The sequence below is a fragment of the Schistocerca americana genome, chromosome 2 (genome assembly GCF_021461395.2).
Source record: "Schistocerca americana isolate TAMUIC-IGC-003095 chromosome 2, iqSchAmer2.1, whole genome shotgun sequence".
NCBI classification, from domain to species: Eukaryota; Metazoa; Arthropoda; class Insecta; order Orthoptera; family Acrididae; genus Schistocerca; species Schistocerca americana.
Window position 1 is genome coordinate 652,080,056 of NC_060120.1, and position 17,832 is coordinate 652,097,887.

The 17,832-nt window shown below is 37.0% G+C and overlaps 1 protein-coding gene across 1 annotated transcript in view; it reads left to right on the top strand.

Moving 5' to 3' along the window:
* The window catches only part of LOC124589362 (unconventional myosin-XV), a 931,914-nt gene that overhangs the window by 591,110 nt on the left and 322,972 nt on the right, over positions 1-17,832 (top strand). Inside the window, exons 23-28 of the mRNA XM_047131550.1 lie at positions 608-718; positions 6,702-6,869; positions 7,728-7,859; positions 10,689-10,807; positions 15,105-15,287; positions 16,616-16,761. Coding sequence (XP_046987506.1) covers positions 608-718; positions 6,702-6,869; positions 7,728-7,859; positions 10,689-10,807; positions 15,105-15,287; positions 16,616-16,761 — 859 coding nt within the window. The remainder of the gene's footprint in view (positions 1-607; positions 719-6,701; positions 6,870-7,727; positions 7,860-10,688; positions 10,808-15,104; positions 15,288-16,615; positions 16,762-17,832) is intronic.

The window sequence follows — 17,832 nt, forward strand, 5'->3', positions numbered from 1 at the left end:
TTCTCCAGCCGCAGAAGTGTCAGAGATTTGATGTTTTATGAGATTCCTGATATTCATGATAACTCATGAAATGGTTGTGCAGAAAAATCTCCACTTCATCACTGCCTCAGAGATCCTGTGTCCCATCGCTTGTGTGCCTAATATAACACGACATTCTAACTCATTACATATCTCTGTATTTGAATATGCATGCCTATACCAGTTTTTTTGGTGCTTCAGTGTATGTTGGTAGCATAGGCATTTTTCATAATTACTACACATGACTTAAAAAGTTGACTGATAGGTAGTGTGAACATTTTCATACTTTGGTTTCTGCCTAGAGTGTGTGTGTCTCACCTCTGTTGATTATGAAATTCGTAATTATAAACATATTACAATGCTTAGCTGTATTATAATCGTTTGCAGTTCTTAGTTTTCAGAAGCAACTGACACAATGCTCAAATGTTCAAAAATGTCAGTGTTCTCATTGTGATTCAGCTGTTGTGAAATACTGAAGCTACTGTACCCAGCTGCGCATTCTTTTCATTACAGTATTATAGTTAGTGTCAAAAATGTAATAATATCTGAACTTATATTTGTAAATTAATGTTCAATGTCTTGTTAAAAGGTGGTTACCTCTACTCCTAATGCAAGCCCCGTGCCTGGTGATGTAGAGCCTACAACAACCCCTAGACGACCAGCAGTGCCTCCACCAGAACCACCAGTTCACAAGCAGCCAGTGAGTTAGATCTGTTCTGACATTTGCTATTAGAACCTATTGCATATGTGTACTTAACGAACTTTCTTCACTTCTCGGCTACCTGTTAGGTAAGTTAGTGAATTGGAAGGAGAATGAGGGTGGTATCATTGTGAGGTATATATTATGTTCATAAAAATACCTAAGTTGGGATAAAAACACAATAAGCTAACTGAGTTGCTGCAGAGGGTCAATGTAGCCATGTGTGCACCCTGCATCCCCTCCCCTCAGTCTTGTTTATGTGCCTGTTGGCAGCTCAGTGCATTAACCATCAACCATTGGTGGTAATAATGATAATAACAGTAATAATAATAGCAACACCAAGTGGATAATAGCAGCACCAAATGCTCATCTTTAATAACTCTACTTGTGAATCTTGAACTCTTAATTTTCCTCCACATCAAATTAGTCTAGTGCAATATTCATTTTATTTGCATGTGCTAATAGGAACAGTAAGACAGAAAGAATAACAACTACTCCAGCAGGACTGTGCGCTGTTGCTGCAAGATGATACGAGTCAGACCTGATCACCACCAAGAAGCAGCTGAAAAAGAGCACCCACTCCATTACCCAGTATCAACCCAGTCTGGAATAACTAAACCATATCCTTGGCCAAGGCTTCAACTATTTATTATCATGCCTGGAAATGAGGAACAGCCAGCTCTAAATCCTTGTCACACTTCCCAAAGTGGTATTCCTCCACCAACCACAGTTACAAAATACCTTAGTTTATTATTATGCCATATCCACTGTCACCCCTTTGTCACTGTAGAAAACCCAGGTGCGAAACCTGTCTGATTCATCCATCCAGCACATCGTACTCCAGTCCTGTGACAAGATTATCCTATCCTACGCTATTAAAGGAAGGGCCGCCCGTGAAACAGTCCTTTCACATGCCATATGTATGGCACATCTCATGGATGGCCTTTTTATGAGGTCATGACAATCATCCAGTTGACCAGCAGAATGAGTGGCCACCACCAAACTGTAGCCTCTGATCCCATAATCATCCTGGCCTCAATCTCTGCTAACCACCTGCCCCATATCCATCTCCACCCTTACCCTGGATACTAACTTCACCCATCCTGCACCTGCACTCTCTTCCTTACAGTCTCCACATCCTCCATTCTCTCTCTCCAACCAAATCCTATATCATCGTGCACTGAACAAACTCACCATTTCAGGTGCCTATGCTGCACTCCTATCCCGTGCATCTTTTGTCTCTCCCTCCAGCATTCTTATCCTGTCACTTGCTACCTGTTCATCCCAGCTGTAAGTTTGAAAATATTTTGTCTTTTAGACTTTTCTCATTATTGTTATTCCAGGAGCGCATTGATGTGAGGAAATACAGTGGAACCTCATTTACTGAGCACCTCCGATATAATGAGCAAAATAAATTATAAAAAAAGTGACTTGCTTAATGAGCAATGTTTCACATAATTAGTAATGATGATTTAGTTTAACATCACCAGCCATTCGCGCACAGCAGGGGAAATGCTCAACAATATGAGCACATTTAATTCTTGGCAATGTCTTTAGTTTGTACTGCAGTGTGGATTTAGTGCTCTTTCTGCTACCATCTTAATGCAGCTGGTAATCACATATTTTCCTAAACTTGTGTTCACACAGTGTCTTTTTGTGTGTAAATTTCAATAACCTTCATAGAAATGTCCCTGAAGATCAAGCTGCAAGAAGATGACCATAAGAGAAAGAAACTGACCTTAGAAATGAAATGTAAAATCATTAAAAACCCAATTGTGGTGTGAATGCCACTGATTTAGCACGCACATCAATTGTTTGCACTACCCTCAAGAACAAGGACAAGATTAAGGAGATAGATGCTTCAAAGGGAGTGACAAGAGTGTCTAAACAATGGTTTCTTATTCTGGATGATGCTGAAAGGTTGCTCCTTATATGGATTAATGAAAAGCCATTGTAAGGTGACACTATTAACGAGAATATCATTTGTGAGAAGGTGAGAATGATTTTCGCCAACCTCATTAAGAGGTTGCCAGTATCATCAGCAGGAAGTGCTTAAGAGAAGCCATGGGTGGTTCAAGAAGCTTAAGAGAAGAATTGACATACAGAGCATTGTGAGGCATGGCGAAGCAGCCAGCTCCAACACAAAGGAAGCAGAGAACTTCATCAGCAACTTCAAGATGCTCCTAGATTGTGACCATTATCTGTCGCTTCAGGTTTTTAATTGTGACAAGACAGGCCTATTCTGGAAAAAGACGCCATTGTGTGCCTTTATAACAGTAGAGGAGAATGCACTGCCCGGTCACAAGCCAATGAAAGACCATCTCACACTGCTATTCTGTGCCAATGTCCTGTTGAAGCATCGGCAGAAACAAATGACTATAGATAGCTTCACAGTAAAAAAGAAATAGTTATGCATTGTGAATAATAAAGTACATAATACTGCATGTATATGTTTCTTTGAATAAATGACATGAATTACATAAAACTCTTAGTACTTTTCTGCATGTAATGAATTATTGTAGTTCACATTAATTTATATGGGGTAAACTGTTTTGCTTAATGAAGGTTTCACTCTACAAGTAAGTTTCTGGAATGAATTATGCTCACTCCACTGTACATTTAAACTAACTAACTAAACTCTGTCCGAACAGGCCTCAGAAGGCCCATCAGTATTGAACGAGTGCTGTGTCATTGTCAGCTAATAGGCATGACTGGATGCAGAAATGGAGGGGTATGTGGTCAGTTCACTTCTCTCCTAGTCATCATCAGTTTTTGTGACCAGAGTTGCCTCTTCTCATTCAAGTAGCTCATCAGTTGGCCTCACAAGGCAGCCTGCTTGCCAACAGTGCTCGGCAGACTTGGATGGTCGCCCATCCAAGTGCTAGCCAAGCCCGGCAGCACTTAACTTCAGTGATCTAACGATAACCAATGTTACCATTGCGGCAGGCCCATTGGTGAGGAAACATATATAACATACAAAAATCTATTTTTAAACTTAGGTTTGCTAATAGGATTTGTTTTGAAATGCAGAAGGTAGTTGTTCTGGCTTTTTCATTCAAAAGAAGTTTGAACAGTGCTTCTTAATGAATTGCTTAATAAAAGTTTCCGAATTCTCAACTACTGTACACTGTATTTTCTATTATTAGTCCGTGGTCGCTATACATTTAAAACCGGAGCAGCCTGAAAATGTTTCTATTTCATATCTTTTTCTGGATCTGATCCATACAGAAAACGCCACTTTTAAAATTCCGCTTTAGAACAATCTTCATTTAATTTATGACTTACTTGAGAATCCCTGTACTCATTTTCATCATCTTCATGCTACAAATGTGGGCAATATATACTGCAAATTCAAGTTAAAAAGATTTGTTTCTCTGGAACTGAATTTTAGAGCTTAAAATTTTCTGAGTGATAGTAGCTATGCTTAAATTTTGTGATGACACGGTCAGTTTCACATTCAGGAGAGTGCAGAAAATCTGAACACTCCAGTTTCAACACTTGATAGCTACAGTACTGAACTTGTTTCTATTCTTCTCAGAAATGTTCTGTAACCCTGTGAAATGGAAGTTGTATAACTTAAGTTAATTTGTAGGAAAGTATTTTTAGATTGTAGTATAGTGTAAGGGGGAAAATATTTCTTTGATGTCAGCATAATTTTGTATCCACCTGAATGCAATCTGTCTCTGAAGGACTAATGAATTGTATGGTCCATACAGATTCAAGCTACGGACTTATTCCTTCTTTTCCTCATTACTTTCATTTTGGATTAGCTTTCTTCTTCCAATTTAAGAGTATTTAGTGCATTTTATAATGTAAACATTTGAAGATGTTATTGGATATATCCACTAATGAAATTCTCTTTATAAGAACTCAGAATTTATGCTAACGAATTAATCCACACATGTCCATTATATACAGGGTGTTCCAAAAAGGACTTTACAACTTTAAAAATTTATATAAATTTATTGAAAGAAGATATAGAGCTGGGTTTAGTGTTATTTTGTAGGGAAACACATCAAGTTTTTTTACCGTAAACTAAAGATGTTGCATGTGGCTTCCGTTGGTTATCCTGCACACAATGCATCAAAATCACAGCCAATCCATTGCCCTGGAAAGTCGTCACTGAGAAAATCCCGTAAGTCAGCCAGATAGTGGGTTGGTGCACCATCTTGCATGAAGTAAACATTTCATTCTTGGTCATCCTCATCGATCTGTGGTATCAAAAATTGTTGTAACATATACAGGTACACTAACCCATTGATGATTCTCTCATGGAAAAAAAAGGGCCACATACTTTGTTCTTGCTCAATGCACAAAAAATGTTCAGTTTAGGGCTATCACGAACATGTTGCAATGTTTGATGTGGATTTTCACTGTCCCAGATCCTACAGTTATGTGTATTAACCTTGCCACGTGAGTGAAAAGTCGACTCGTCAGAAAAGATGATTTTGTTCAAGAATGTTCATCCTCATGTAATGGATTTAACATATTCGCACAGAAGTTTTTGTAAGCAATTTTATCAGTGTCTTTTTATTGTTTGTGCGATCGTCAATCTGTATGGTTTCAAATGCATATGGTTTCTCAACATATGCCAAATAGTGTCATATATGGGATTTGCAGTTCATGAGATGCATGCCGGGTCAGTTTCATAGGGCTGTTGACGAAACGTTGTCTCACTCACTCACCGATGTTGTATATGCATGGACGACCTGATGATTTCCCATGTCTTACCGGGCACCCTGTTTCTACAAAACATTTATGCCACTCATAAATTGTTGGCCTACTAGGAGGATCTTTACCATTCTTGGTATGAAAATTACACTGAACTGTTGTTGCCGCCTTCGATTCTTCAAACCAAAACTCACAGCTAGCAAGCTCGGGTCCAGTGAAGTCAGCCATCTTTAACGCAACTGCCACTAGTGCTCCTTACAGTGTGATTCGGTATTAGTGAACTATGCAAGACAAAACTTGATGTGTTTCCGTACAAATTGACTCTACAATCACCTCTGTTGGTACTATGAATTAATTTATATGAATTTTGAAAGTTGTAAAGTAATTTCTGATACACCCAGTACTATATTTAAAAATCGAATTTTATGTTTATTGCAATACACTTCCAGTACAGTTTCTTGTTGGCTTTATGTAAACAGTTTGGTTGTTTTCATATCATGAAAAGGATGGTTGTCACCATACAGTGGAGAAGCCAAGTCACAGATAGGCACAACAAAAAGACTGTCGGAAAATGAGCTTTTGGCCAACAAGGCCTTTGTCGAAATTAGGCAACATACACATGCACACTCATGCAAATGCAACCCCCACACACATGACCACAGTCTCTGGCAGCTGAAGCCTGGCTTTGCATTTGCATTTGTGTTTACATGCATGTGTGTGTGTGTGTGTGGGTGTGTGTTGCCTAATTTTAAAGAATGCCTTGTTGCCCGAAAGCTCACTTTGTAACGTCTTTTTGTTGTGCCTATGTGCAAATCAGCATCTCCTTTATATGCTGAGTAGCAACTATCCTTTTCATAATATTGGTATTATTCCATCCTGTATTTTCCATTATTTGTTTGTTTCATTATTTCTGGTTTCAAGACAGTGCTTGACTTGTGAGAAGATACTTAACACTAGACATTAAAATCTGTTCTCCTACTGTTCTCAAATCAAATTTCTCAAAATTTCATAGTTTTAATTATTGAATGACTTTCTATTTAATATCACTTAATAGTAAGAGTTTTGTTTACACTTATTCACTTCAAGTGATTCAGCAGGAGCTAAAGTTAGAATGAGTAATACTTATTTTATTTAAATCAAATGTCATCTCAGTTGCAGTACAGAGAGTGACAAACGAGTGCAGATCCACATGTTTATTATTATTATTTAAGTACACAATCAGATAGCGTAGGTATTAACTACAATGTCTACATATAATGTGGACTGTCTTGGTAAACTATTTTGAAGTCAATGCCATATCGTGTGTCTTCAGGTCTTGGATGTGCCAACGCCAGCAGCTCGCAGAGAGGAGCCTAGAGTTCGTTCACAGTCTCGTGACCACACTGTCCAGCAGACTGGTCTCTCGAGGAAATCTGCACTTAATGACCGCTACTTTGAGGACAGGGGACGTAGTCGTAGTCTCGATAATCTCCTTGAAGCGGTTAGTTATTATCCATTTTTACCTCTGAAAATATATTTTGCTGGCGTGTCAAATATAACTATTGATGAACACAAAGATCATACTTACATGGAGTGACAATCATAACCAAGCAGCAGTAGTATCTGTAGGAAAACTCCAATTATTGAGATTTTAAAGTTGTGTAGACGTCTTTGGTAGCAGCAGAAGCAAATAAATAAATGCACAAGGGTTAGGACTGACTGAATGCGAATTATGTTGAAGACATTGATGTTTTTGTCTAATTTATGTCTTTAGTATGGATAGGTGACTAAACAATTGTAGTATGCCTGTTACTACAGACAAAATTTGTAATAAAATGTGAACAGTGAACATCAAAATTAAACTGTAAGAAAAGAAAAATAAATGTTCACTCTTGAAGTATCATAAATGTTCCCTAATTTAAATCGGAAGTAATGTGTATAGTGACAAAAGAAAGATTTGAGCGGGATGGAAATTTAAGAGGATAAGACATATCGTCTCTTTGCTGGTCTGTCTTAGTAACTATGGGTGGTAGGGAGGCATTCATCAGAAGAGCAATACATTTTCATCTTTCTTCTGTTGAATTCTCTTGCAAGGTAATATAATGGATGAAGAATTTTCTCATTCTAATAGCACTTTTTGTACTGTCTTTATCCATTCTGTCTCACACACCTGATAGTTTCTGTCTTGTGTTCTGATTGTAACTTTAAAGTAGTATGAAACTTTTAAGTTTCAAGATCTTTAAAAGTTGGTATAATTTATACAAAAATAATTAATGGCTTTGTTTTTTAGCTGTAACCAGATGTGTCCTTTCATGAAAAAATGGTTCTTGCTTAATATTGAAAAATTCTTTGTCAAAAGGATGTGGCTGTCGCTCCAGCAGTTACACCCAGTAAGCTGTCAAGTCTTGGACTTTCTCAAAGCCGACTGAATGAACGTTACCATTCTATTGAGAAAGTTGACAGCACTTCCACGGAACCAGGAATGAGTATGGTGAGTAACATGTGCACAGGGGTACAAGAACTAAAAGAGAGACATTTGGCATTGCTTATGGTTGAAGTTCGAAGGACAGGAAGGTACTTATATAAAACTTTAGTTTTAAGTGAAAATCAGCAGTTCAAATTTATCTTAAAGTCTTAATATCATGAACAGGATGGAAACATGAGCTGGGTAAAATAAATCATGTTTTGTGTAATAGAGGATATTACAAGACTGAGAGTAAGATACAGGAAAGATACTAAAACTTACTCTTGCATGTAATGAGGCAAACCTTAAGTAAATAAGAAGCAATAGAAAGATGGCAGTGGAAATGTGGTTAGTAAAAAAAGTGAAAACAAAATTCAAAGACAAAATAACTCAATAGATCAAGAGAAATAAAAATACAATTTGTTTGGGTAGACCAAAGAAAAAATTATTCAGGTATGATGAAAATTGAGAAAGTCATTGCGAGAAGATTGAAACAGAAAGACAGTGTTACGCCTGACACGGCCATCCTGGTTTTACATTATTTCACTGATTCAAGTAATAAGAATTCACTGGGAAGTTACATTTGCAAATTTTATTCAAACTGGTGCATTAAATTACCAGATATCATTTTATTTAGTTGAAATCTCCAGTCGTTCTAAACATGTTAGAAAATTTGTTGGAATTTCAAATGGGTTGACTCTTTTAAAATGCATTGTGTGTAAGTCATATATACAAGACAAAAGAGGAGCCACTTCCAATTATGTAAGCAACAACAACCAGTTCCTTCATCACGATAGAAAGGCAGAAAAAGTAAAGCAGTTGTGTATATGTGATGGAAGCAAGGAAAGAGGCTTCAAATTTTTATCATCCAAGAGAAAAAGTAAGTAACACCATGCAATTTACTGTGTACTGTAACTTCCATAATTCTACTAATGACTTAAAGGAATTCCATTGGTTGCAAAAAACGTGAGGTGAATAAAAAAGCTGGAAATAATTCACAAGTGCTAACTGAAGAAAAAAAAAGGCAAAGAAAAACTACATGAAATTTAACACAAGGTAATAAATAAGAAAATACCCATGAAAAGAAATGACATTGACAGTTAGAAGTAGAGGAAAACAATTAGAAAAGAACTGGGAAAGAAAATGCATAAGCCAGTTCATAAGAAAATAAGGGAAAATTAGCATTAGTTGTTAATTTGTTAATCAGTTATGTTTTTCATTCTTTTAACATAATATTTCCCCTGTCATTTTCACATTTACATTTGGAACGTCTGATGTGTTTCCAATTTTTAATTCTCAACTTTCACTAAGTAACAGCCTGCCAGCAGTGGTAGCCTGCTGTATGTTCTGCACCTGTATAACATTCCTTCATAATGCTTCTAAAATGTTATTCCCTTGCTGCTCTTTCTCACTTTTTGCCAGATGAAGGTAATGAGACTTCAGAAACTGGTGGATGTTATAACTTTTGTGTCTTTCAATAAGCAGGTGCCTAGTAAGTAGATATGTTTTTCTCCATCTCCGTGTAGTTATTTGTAACTTCAGTTTGGCATACTCTTTCTCCAAACATTGATGAAAATATAGCTATTCTTACTTTGCTGAAGTCTGTGAAGACAAGAAAGGGAAAGGTTACTGACAACAGAAATTATGTTTTTAAGAGGAATGGCAGATTACAGGAGATGAAACAACAAAAGAAATCTAGATATAATGGCAGGGCTACAAGTAGAAAGTGTAAGGAAACATATCTAATACTAATACTATAGATACATATCTAACATATGTACATAATATATCAAATAATAGAGGGAAACATTCCACGTGGGACAAATATATCTAAAAACACAGATGATGTGACTTACCGAATGAAAGTGCTGGCAGGTTGATAGACACACAAACAAACACAAACATACACACGAAATTCAAGCTTTCGCAACAAACTGTTGCCTCATCAGGAAAGAGGGAAGGAGAGGGAAAGACGAAAGGATGTGGGTTTTAAGGGAGAAGGTAAGGAGTCATTCCAATCCCGGGAGCGGAAAGACTTACCTTAGGGGGAAAAAAGGACAGGTATACACTCACACACACACACCTGTGTATGTGCGGATGGATATGTATTTCCGCTCCCGGGATTGGAATGACTCCTTACCCTCTCCCTTAAAATCCACATCCTTTCGTCTTTCCCTCTCCTTCCCTCTTTCCTGATGAGGCAACAGTTTGTTGCGAAAGCTTGAATTTCGTGTGTATGTTTGTGTTTGTTTGTGTGTCTATCGACCTGCCAGCACTTTCGTTCGGTAATATATCAAATATATATACATAATACTATTGAAAAAAAGAGATAAATAACCTAGATAGGGTGGACCATACTACTGTTCTTAAAATGGTATATATCTACCAGCCAAGGGCCTGAAGGACATTAGAAGAGCCGGAAAAAAAGATGGAAAAACCAGCACTGCTAATAAAAGTAGAAGTCTGAAATATTCTAAAGAGCCTAATTCAAGAAATAACAAGTCAAAAAGAAGAAGAATGTTCTTCATAGTGTATCATTGCATCAGCAATTTATTAATGGAAAAATTGGTATAAAACATATTATTCTTTGTAAAATCAATCCTTCACCAGATTTCTTTCAGTGCAGATATCCTTATTATTTACGTTATTTTTAGCTCTCCTCATTGATCAATACTTGTACAAAATGGCATAATATATTCCAACTGAGGGCAAAGTAATGTTCTTAATGTAATTTGGCTTGAAAAGTGCATTGAATTGATATTTTAATTTGTTTTATAAGTTATAATTTTTAAAATATATGTTGCATCGCATTTGTATTTTATTTTTTTACAGTGAGTATTATTATTTATGTTACAGATGCTGACTGCTGTCTCAAACAAAGAATATATGACAAAGTCAGAAGCATTATTGGAGGAGAACTTGGAGTCTGTTTCCCAGCGAGGAGAAAATACTCGAAAATACAGCCACAGTGCCAGGTGTGTCTTCTCTTGTTTGACTATCAGAGTGTTTAAACGTCTGTACACATTATAAAAAGCTGTAAATCTTTAGACGTAAGAAATCTTATCATAATTGAAAGACATGCCTGATGTCAATTTAATATTTAAGATTTCATTAAAATTTATGGGCTGCAGACCTTGGTCAGAACATAAAACTGTTCTCTAATGTTTTGTCTCTGCTTGCGGGAGATGTCTCTGGAGGAAAATGGTAACTGCATAAGCAGGGTGTATATGAGCCAGGAGATCAGAGAAAAACCTGGGAATTTTTTCATCTGGGAGAAAACCAGGAAAAAACCTGGAAATTTACTGGAGGGCAGATTCATATTATTGAGGAGAAAAAACCTAGCATCCAGTGCACGTTGGTCTATCAATTACTCATGATTTTGATGCCCATCCCTGTTGGTTTTTGAACACACTCTGGGCAAGTTGATTTCTGAATGAATCATAAGCCGCGCGGGGTAACCGTGCGGTCTGAGGCGACTTGTCTCGGTACGCGCAGCTCCACCTGTCGGAGGTTTGAATCCTCTCTCGGGCATGGGTGTATGTGTTGTCCTTGTAGCATGTAGAAATAAACTTTCCTGCAGGCAAAAGGGTACCAGGCTATACAAGCTGAGCGAAGTAAAGCCGAACGAGTGAACGCCAATCACTGTCTGATTATGTTGTTGCATGGGTTTGCGAATGATCAGCATTGTTATAATTGCTAGGGAAATCCATAGGTTCAGACTACCAGAGTGGAAATAAACGACTAACAGGAATAACAGGTAAGAAAGATTGCGTGTTATCTTCTCGTGTATCCAGGAAAATGAAATTTTGACAGAAAATTTTTGGCCAGATTGCTACACTAGCAAGGGCCAGTCATACAGTCCCCGTCTAGCAATCGCTTAAGTTATATTCTGGAAGTAGTGCAGAAAATGGTTTGTACAAACATAGCAACGCCTAACCGTACAATAATTGGGGATAACTAAACTGGTGATTCTGGCAGGGTTAGTAAAGTTAACCGGCAAATAAGTTTTGACAAAGGAAGGAATAGTTCCAGAATTAGTCATGACAAGATTGTTTGTTAGATCAAGGAAGGAGAAGAAATGGGGACATCACACAAATTAGGGAAGAACATGATTATTTCAAATTTATATAAAAATCTCGTAACACTACTTTTAGATCTCATGCTCGAGGAACTGGAGCGTATGGATGAAATGTGAAACTATTTTCTAACATAAAGCTTTTTGATTGTGGTAGGCCTAATAGGCATTTTATGTTGGTCTCCATGAATTATATTTTGTCATGTTATAAAAATGACCATTTGTGCCAATACGTTCTCATATATTTGGCGTGTGTTACAATTTCTGCAGTGTTAGAAAGGCCTATTTTGTTTTATCTAGCAGACAGTGACAAGATAGACGTAATCAGATTGAGAAACTACACCAGTCTTGGGTACTATTTGTGTTAACAGCTTACGCAGTATTAGACAATGATATTTCGATTTTTCATGTAGCAAAATATTTGACAAACTTTGATGAGGCAATAGATTCTTTCGCAGAAAGGAAAGCACACCATGTAAAATTGTAGCAAGATTAGAGAGAAAACAATGCAAGGAGCTAAAGATTGAAGAAATGTGTACTGTATTGCTTGTCTCTTGTCCTGTATTTAATTTTATGTCACCCAAAACAGAAAATTATTAACTAACAGGCAATAAAGAGTGCAAATTCTCCGAAGAGTTCTTGTTCTCCCAATTAAATATAATCCCATCCAGTATTAATTGCAATTTTTTTTTAAGAGGGGCAGGATGTCAAACCGGGCGACTGGGAGCAGGAGAGGCACAACAGGACATTTTAATTTCCACTGTCCTGAATATAGTTTGATGGCATCCAATACAAAATATACACGTTTCAATTCCACGGAGCGAAATACAGTGACGTGCGATAGAAGAAAGCTGTATGAAATGGGGTGGCACTGCACTCTGGCACACTTAAGACGAAATAACATGTCTTACATTTCCTTGAACACATATGTTTTATGTATCAGACTCTTCATACAGCTGTGCGTTACAAAATGAACATATTTTTGAAAATTCAATTTTTTAAAATTTTTGACGTCGTATCTCAAACGCTCAAGGGAGGGGGCTGGGCGAGGGGGGTGGGGGCGGAAACATCGTAGATCCGAGGCTGATCTGATGCGTAGAGCAGTCTGAGTTATGATTGCGGAAGGCTGATATATGTTATTAGTTTCAAATTTTATTTTATTTCCACTTTTCTGACAGCCATGTATTAATCGCCTTGTAGAACAATGAAGTTATTTTTGTCGGTTTGCTAAAGAAATTTGGTTTTTATTAATCTTTTACGCTGAGACAATCAATGTGTTTGAAACAAAGTGTTTAGTTCCACACTATTGGCTAATTTCAACTGCTTGCTGCATTTCAAGTTTTCATCTTCCAGCATGTATGGCATTATACCATAATAAAGAATCAAAAATGAGTTAATACAGTACTGGTACTCCAAGAAAATTTACATCTCGAAACCCACACTGAAAAGCTTAATATCAGGTCAAGGTCTACTTCATTGGGAATCTGGACATACGAATGTTCTCTTTAAGTATGCACTTTGAATGTGCTATTTTAGTATGGTTCACGAAATTCTGATGCTCTTGGAGTATCCTCTGATGTCTTTTTTCTTTTATGACATAATGTAAGATCTTTTAATGTTTTACACGTATGAACATACGGGCTTCCTGTGTCATAGCAGCTGCCAAAGCACGGTCACGCCTGTTATCTGGCACTCTCTGACGACTACAGAAACAAACCTATTTCCAACAGGTCACGGGAAAATATTGTGAATAGTGGTTTGAAATGCATTACTTTCAAAGTAAATTTCTTTTTATTCAAGTTGAACTATGTGCGAGAATGTACAATGAATTTCGTAAATCATAGAGCGTTAGAAGTATTTCGAGCTTAGAAGATCAGACTTTCATGTCATTATTATGAGCAAATTTATGTAGTGCTACAGGAAGCTCTCTCTCCTCTGCGGTAACTAATTTATTTGTGGAAACTTTGAGGGCAAGTCACTGGACTCGGCTAAAAGTTTTACTGGCACATTTGTGTGATATATCCTAAAGTGTAACACGCACAAAAAATATCAACATTACATGTGAAAGCTTAGCTTCTCTTGCAGCTTATTAACCTTAGAGACCAATAGTATATATATGAATGCTTTGCTTTTATTGTAGCAACACTATGTATATTAATTTAAAACATTAACTTTTCCTATTTGTGTATCCGCATGTCCTGTGGTCTGAATATCCACTGTCATCGGTTGGTGGGATCACGTGACATGAGCTATGACTGGCTTACAAAAGCGCATCACAATCTTGATTACAATAATTCGGAAAGTAACATGTGGTGTTTGGTGGAATTCGAATTTATACTTTCGTAAATGAAAATATACAGTGTACATGTTGCTGCACATCAAAAATCTTTCCAAAAGGAAGTTTCTTCCCTGAGTTTTGTTTTCTAAAGTGCCAGAAAATTCTATGCCCATGTATAAAAACATAACCATTCAAAGGATTGACAAGATTTACAGTTCCGAGGGAAAATATACTGTTTTCATCCAGGAGAAACTTTTTTTTTAACCGGGAAACCCGGGATTTTTTTTTTTTTTTTTTTTTTTTTTTTGTCCTTGTCCACATATACACCCTGATAAGGGCTCATGGAGCCAACTGTTCAATCATTCAATCATACTGTAATAAATTTGCATACAGTGTGTGTGTGTGTGTGTGTGTGTGTGTGTGTGTGTGTGTGTGTGAGAGAGAGAGAGAGAGAGAGAGAGAGAGAGAGAGGGGAAGGAGGATTGATCTCTACTCGCCAAAAAGAAATGATGCTGAAAGGCATGTAAAAAAGACAATAAACCACTTAGCTTACGTGCATAGCCATCCTTCAGAATTATGAAACAGATGTACATACACCTGTGAGTGCATGCAGGTACCTCCCTCTCCCTCTTCTCCCCCCTCCCCCCCTCCTGCCCGACACACACACATTCACACAATTGCATACTGTATTCTTTCTCTGTGTGTGTATGTGGGGAGGGGGGGGGGGGCACCCATGTCCACAGGCACATGCACTTACGTGTGTTGATGAATAAGTTGACAAATTTAATTTTTACTTTTGTTGAGATTTGCTACTATTTAATTTCAGGTAAATGTGCAACTTATAACAAAAATTGCCCTGTTATTGGAAAAGTAAAGAAATGTTAATTTTCATTTATGAGTGTTGTTAATTGGTTTGCAGATCAGCAGAAATAAATGGTGGTCATGCAAGCTCTTCCGCAGCATTGGATCAGTTACCATCTGATTTGTTGGATGCCCCTCGTGACCGTGAAGAGTTGGCACTTGATTTTGACTACCATGATTTGGTGAGTCAGTCCCGTAGTGAGGATGACAAAGGGAGCTATGTACGTCCAGGCCACCCACGGTAAGTGGAATTCTAGACATAAATTTTCGATTCATAAGTGGTGGCCATACAGCACCAATATTTGTTTCAGTTACACATAAATACTTTGCAGATCTGAGAAGGAGTAGCAGCGTTATAAAGAAATGTGTATTATTTTCCTAATAGGAACATTATATAGCTGCACCATTTATTGTTTACAACTATTTTGACATGAGAGTCAGTGTCAACTGAAAATTTTTCTGCTTTTGTAATGTAATCCACATTATACAGGGTGGTCAGAAAAGGTCTGAAAATCTTGTAAGAGTGTTGCAGGGCAGGTTGTACTGGGAATTATTTTTAAGAAAAAATTCGATATATTGTGTCATTTCTGAGTTAATTAGCTTTGAAGTTAGCCAATCAAGCTGTTTCATGCACAAATTCAAGTGACCCGCCAGATGCAATCAGTGTCAGGTGTTTTCATACCCTAGACAATAGAACGCTAGACTGCTGAGCTTATGGCTTGGGTTCAGTCCTTACGACTGTCCCATGTCCTATTTTTGTATCTCTCTCTTGTTCGATTTTAGGAAACCAAACAAAGAACGTGTTCACCATTTCTGGGCGGCCGCTCGAAACTGCATGCACAATGGCCTGATTGAATAAATTCAGAGCTAATTAACTTGAAAATAGCACAGCATATCAATTTTTTTCTTTGTATTGCAACTATATGAAAGTCTTTTTAACAAAGCTGTACAGTTAATTTTTAAGTGCTTGCAGCTTCCCAAAACAAGGTAATGTTTGTGATTGTGTTACCCCTACAATCATACCAAGTAGTGTTTGTATTAGTTTGTCATGCCTTTGAAAGTTCAAGGAACAGACCACTGACTGTTATTACATGAGGCACAACATTTTATGTTTCATTGGAGTTACAAATAAGTTTTAACAGATGAATATTTGTGCCAGACCATGACTCAATCCCAAATCTTCCACTTATCATGAGCGGTACCTTAACCATTGCACTTCACTGCTCATGACAAGCAAGAGACCTGCATCTGATTCCTGTTCTCCTGGTACAAATTTTCATCTTTACAAAAAAAAAAAAAAAAAAAAGCACTCCATCTTCAGGCCACGAGTGGCGTACCGGGACCATTGGACCGCTGTGTCATCCTCAGAGGAGGATGTGGATAGGACGGGTTGCAAAACATATTTATTTACCTTGGAGTCCAGCATTTCTAAGATAACTTGCCTGATATCATTTCATGTCATTGGATTTAATTCATTTCATGTGAGGCATCTTGTTTGATATTAATGTTATTTACTTTGTTTATGTTGTGACAAGGTTGACTGAAAATATAAACATTTTGGTTTTGCAGGTTTATAAAGTCACACTATGCGGGTAAAAGGGCAGCACCAGGCAGCCATTCAAGTCGAGCGTACATTGAGACTCGCAACTCAGAGAAATCAGAGTATGGTGGCAAGTCATCTGCTTTGTCGGACACAAGTGAAGCACCTTCTCTTGGTAAGTCTTGAGTCATTCACTCCTGCAGCTTTTTGATTTGCAAAAACATTGAAATGTGACTTATTATGGTAACTGAAAATTTTATTTTGGTCATACAGTTGTAATCTAGAGACTTGGTTCATGGTCTACCACATCTTCCATTAATGTTTTGGAAATTATTGTAATGCCTTCCTTGGATTATTGTTACATTTATTCACGGCATTCATATATTTTTTTGTCTTGTAATCAGTAAAGGGACAACTGTTTCATTTCATAATTGTAGTACTGATGACTTTTTGTATCATTACTCACTGAAATCAAATGGAAAGTAGGAAAATACTGATAATGTATATGTTTTTTTGACCCACTTGGTTGCGTTATAGTAATTGTAACTCACTGAAATAGTTTAAAAGTATGAAAACCTGTTGATGAAAAGAGGATCTACCTTGTTTACCCAATCCAGACGTGCTGATTTTTAGTTTTTGAGTTTTGAAAAATTGCTATATGGGTTTTTCAGGATGGTTCTTACTTACGGACCATAGTTGTCACCTTGAGCATTCCTTGCTGAATATCAGTCTTTGTGTTCTGATTTTTTGTATTGTAATTGTTAATTTCAGTTTGGTGTTTTTGAAATCAGTTTGATGATTTTCAGATTTTACTTTCATAAAATTTGTGAGGCTCGGTGGATTGAAAGTAAGTGTAATGGGTTTGCTGTCAGAGTACATTATTTTTTTACATTGTGGTGTACATTTTTAAAATTAATTTTGATATCAGAGTTGATTAATGTGGAAATCTCATATTCCAAACTCAAAAATAATTAATTGTCTTTGGAACTAATATGGCATCCTCAAATAATAACCTTTTCACTTACCACAGGAGTCATTAATCACTTAAATGGTTTAATTATTATGCTATTCTATTCAGTACCTATGTGGAATCTGACTTGCTTACAGCCAACATCTTAGTGGAAGTCTAATATCTTCATATGCAGACAATTTTAGGAGGGCACTCTTAATAGTTTGAAGAAGCTTTACAACCATTCAGTTTTCTTTCCACTGTGCTGTCCAAACAAACTCCATTTGTTCCCATCGA